The following is a 2,304-nucleotide window of genomic DNA, read 5'->3' on the forward strand; positions in this document are numbered from 1 at the left end:
GCGCAAGCGTTGATGAAGCACGCGCCGGAGGGAGAGGCGGAGGCGGCGGAGGAGAGCGAGGATGAGGGTCTGATTGGCCCTTCCATGGACGATGGCCGGGAAGCGGTGCCCGACGAGATGTGAGCAAGCAGGGAGGGAGGGAGGGAGGGAGGGAGAGACCGGGGTAGGCAGTGGGCGACGCGCAATGAGTAAGCCACTGCAAGGGAAAGAGGAGACGGAGGAGAAGGAGGAGAACGAGCGTCGGCATTGTCCTCGGAAGGCTGCTTGTCACGCATGCCCCATCCTTCCACCACCCCCTCCCCTCCTCCACCCCACCGACCCCCTTCCCTCCTTCCCTACTTCCCTCCTTCCCCACAGCGCCTACCGTCACGTCCGAGAGAAGCGGGCTGCGGCCGCTGCTGCTTCCGCGGGTCAAGGCGGGAGGGAGGGCGGGAGGGAGGGCGGGAGGGAGGAATGGATGAACCTAGCCCCTTCTGAGCTGATGGCTGGGAGCGCCCAGAACATGGAGAGGTTGCGGCGGGACGCCATGACTTCCCAAAAGCATCGGGGATTTACCCAGTACGTGGTCGGGGTTTTAGGGCGGTTGTGGGAGGTTTTGCCTGAAGGGCAGACGCTTGTCTCAGAGGGACGGAGGGCGTGGGAGGGAGGGAAATGATTGGCCCTTCGAGCCGGGGGTAAAAGCGGGAGCGGTCAAGCAGACATATAGATATATATACATATTTCGAAGGGGAAAAGGTGTGGTCTGGGACCTCTGAGGATGGTGGGGCCATTTACGGCGGGGTGGAGGGCCGGGGTCTCGAATGCTTGAGTCCTACTCGCTCTCGAACATAAAGCCGTAGAGTCTTTAAGACGCGTGCTTCATACCTCTCACAAATGCCATCGAATACACGTCTATTCTCTCCTCTCATCATTTTTGCCATACCTCTTTTCCTGTATATTTTCCAGGCGCTCGGAACGTCAGCGCGTGACCAATCCCACTGCGCCCAAGGGTCCGACTTCTGCCACGGAGGCCCGTCTGGCCCAAGAGGAAGCCTCGGCCGCAGCAGGTCGCAAGACTCTGCTCGAATTGCACCAGGAGAAACTACAGGCAGCGCAGAAGAAGGAGAAGGAGAAGCAAAGGGTGGAGGGAATAAAAAGGACACCTTGGTCCCGAGAAGCTTTCATGGAGGGGACGAAAGAAATGGGGGCCCGACAGGCGAGTGATTTGTTCACGCAAGCCAAGGAACTGACGGGAAGATTTTCGCGACAGTATCGTTGAGGTTGAAGCGTGGAAAATGAGGAATAATGTGTGGCAAAGACAAAGCACCCTAAAATAGGACCTGTCAGGAAACACGTCTGTCGCTCAGCTCGCACCTTTAGTGTCGTAGGTTTTTCTCGCCTAGTCCGTTTTCTCGCCTAGTCCGTTAAAGCACGAACCAATTTCTGAATTTCAAGCACGAAATCGACGCGTCATGACGTGACACTCGTGAAGATTCTCTCATAAATATTGCCCAGTCCTCTCTCCTTCATCGGCCTCACGGAAGGAACCTACCCGGAAGGCGACCATGCGTGACCACGTTTGGCACCGAAGGCGTCAGTTTGGACTTTTTCATACATGCGAAAACCTTCCAATCCAGCCATCACGTTCGGGTCATCTTGCAAGCATTTCCTATGCAACATGTTCAGGGGGTCTTCGCCATGAAACATAGTCAAAGAATCGCTCATGTACATGTCACTCTTTCTTCAGTCAAAGCGCTTCCTGACCAACAGACCACTTTCTAGGGCCGAAAGCAACGGAAGCATTAATACAAAGGCCAGAACGAGCATCATATCGAGCTGTGGTGCTGCTCTGTAAACGAGCAGGACGCAGGGAAGGGCTCGGAGATCAAGAAGGGGTGCTGTGATTAGAGTCTTCTCATCAACGCAACTCCATCATCAACCTAACCTCCCCCCTCCTGTGGGCAAACATCACCGTCGACTGCAGCCCCCAGACCGACCCAAAGGAAAAGACATGAACAGTGAAAAGCTGGCCAACTATGCTCCTTCGCATTTCAAGTTTTCTCCAGATGACTCTTATTTAACGTATCTACATACCGCCTCCCATCAGGTATGAAAAGAGCGGGAAGGGAGGGAAGGGGATCAGAGACTAGGGAGGGGGGAACGCAATCCATGAGCGGGGCTACGGACAGAGCTGGATCAAACACTTGCCACGTCGTATATACAGATGGCCCGGCAGCTATGGGTTGTGGATATCCGGGAGGGCTCTTCCCTGCAACCAAGACAGGTCCGTTCCTCTTCCCTCCCTCCCTCCCTCCCTCCCTCCCT

General features: G+C 55.8%; 1 protein-coding gene across 1 annotated transcript; it reads left to right on the forward strand.

The window, feature by feature from the left end:
- Positions 1 to 437: 437 nt before the first annotated feature.
- Positions 438 to 1,346, forward strand: NGA_0702700 (uncharacterized protein). The gene is made up of 2 exons (XM_005852322.1): positions 438 to 558; positions 946 to 1,346. Exons 1-2 carry the CDS (start codon positions 458 to 460, stop codon positions 1,256 to 1,258), a joined length of 414 nt encoding a protein of 137 aa, XP_005852384.1. The 5' UTR covers positions 438 to 457; the 3' UTR covers positions 1,259 to 1,346.
- The last annotated feature ends 958 nt before the right edge of the window (positions 1,347 to 2,304 follow it).

Source organism: Nannochloropsis gaditana, assembly GCF_000240725.1.
Source record: "Nannochloropsis gaditana CCMP526 unplaced genomic scaffold scaffold1419, whole genome shotgun sequence".
Taxonomy (NCBI): Eukaryota; class Eustigmatophyceae; order Eustigmatales; family Monodopsidaceae; genus Microchloropsis; species Microchloropsis gaditana.

Coding starts and splice junctions, on each gene's coding strand:
- NGA_0702700 (XM_005852322.1), top strand. CDS start 458: ATGAACCTAGCCCCTTCTGAGCTGATGGCTGGGAGCGCCCAGAACATG. Junction 559..945: donor AAGCATCGGGGATTTACCCA/GTACGTGGTCGG, acceptor TATATTTTCCAG/GCGCTCGGAACGTCAGCGCG.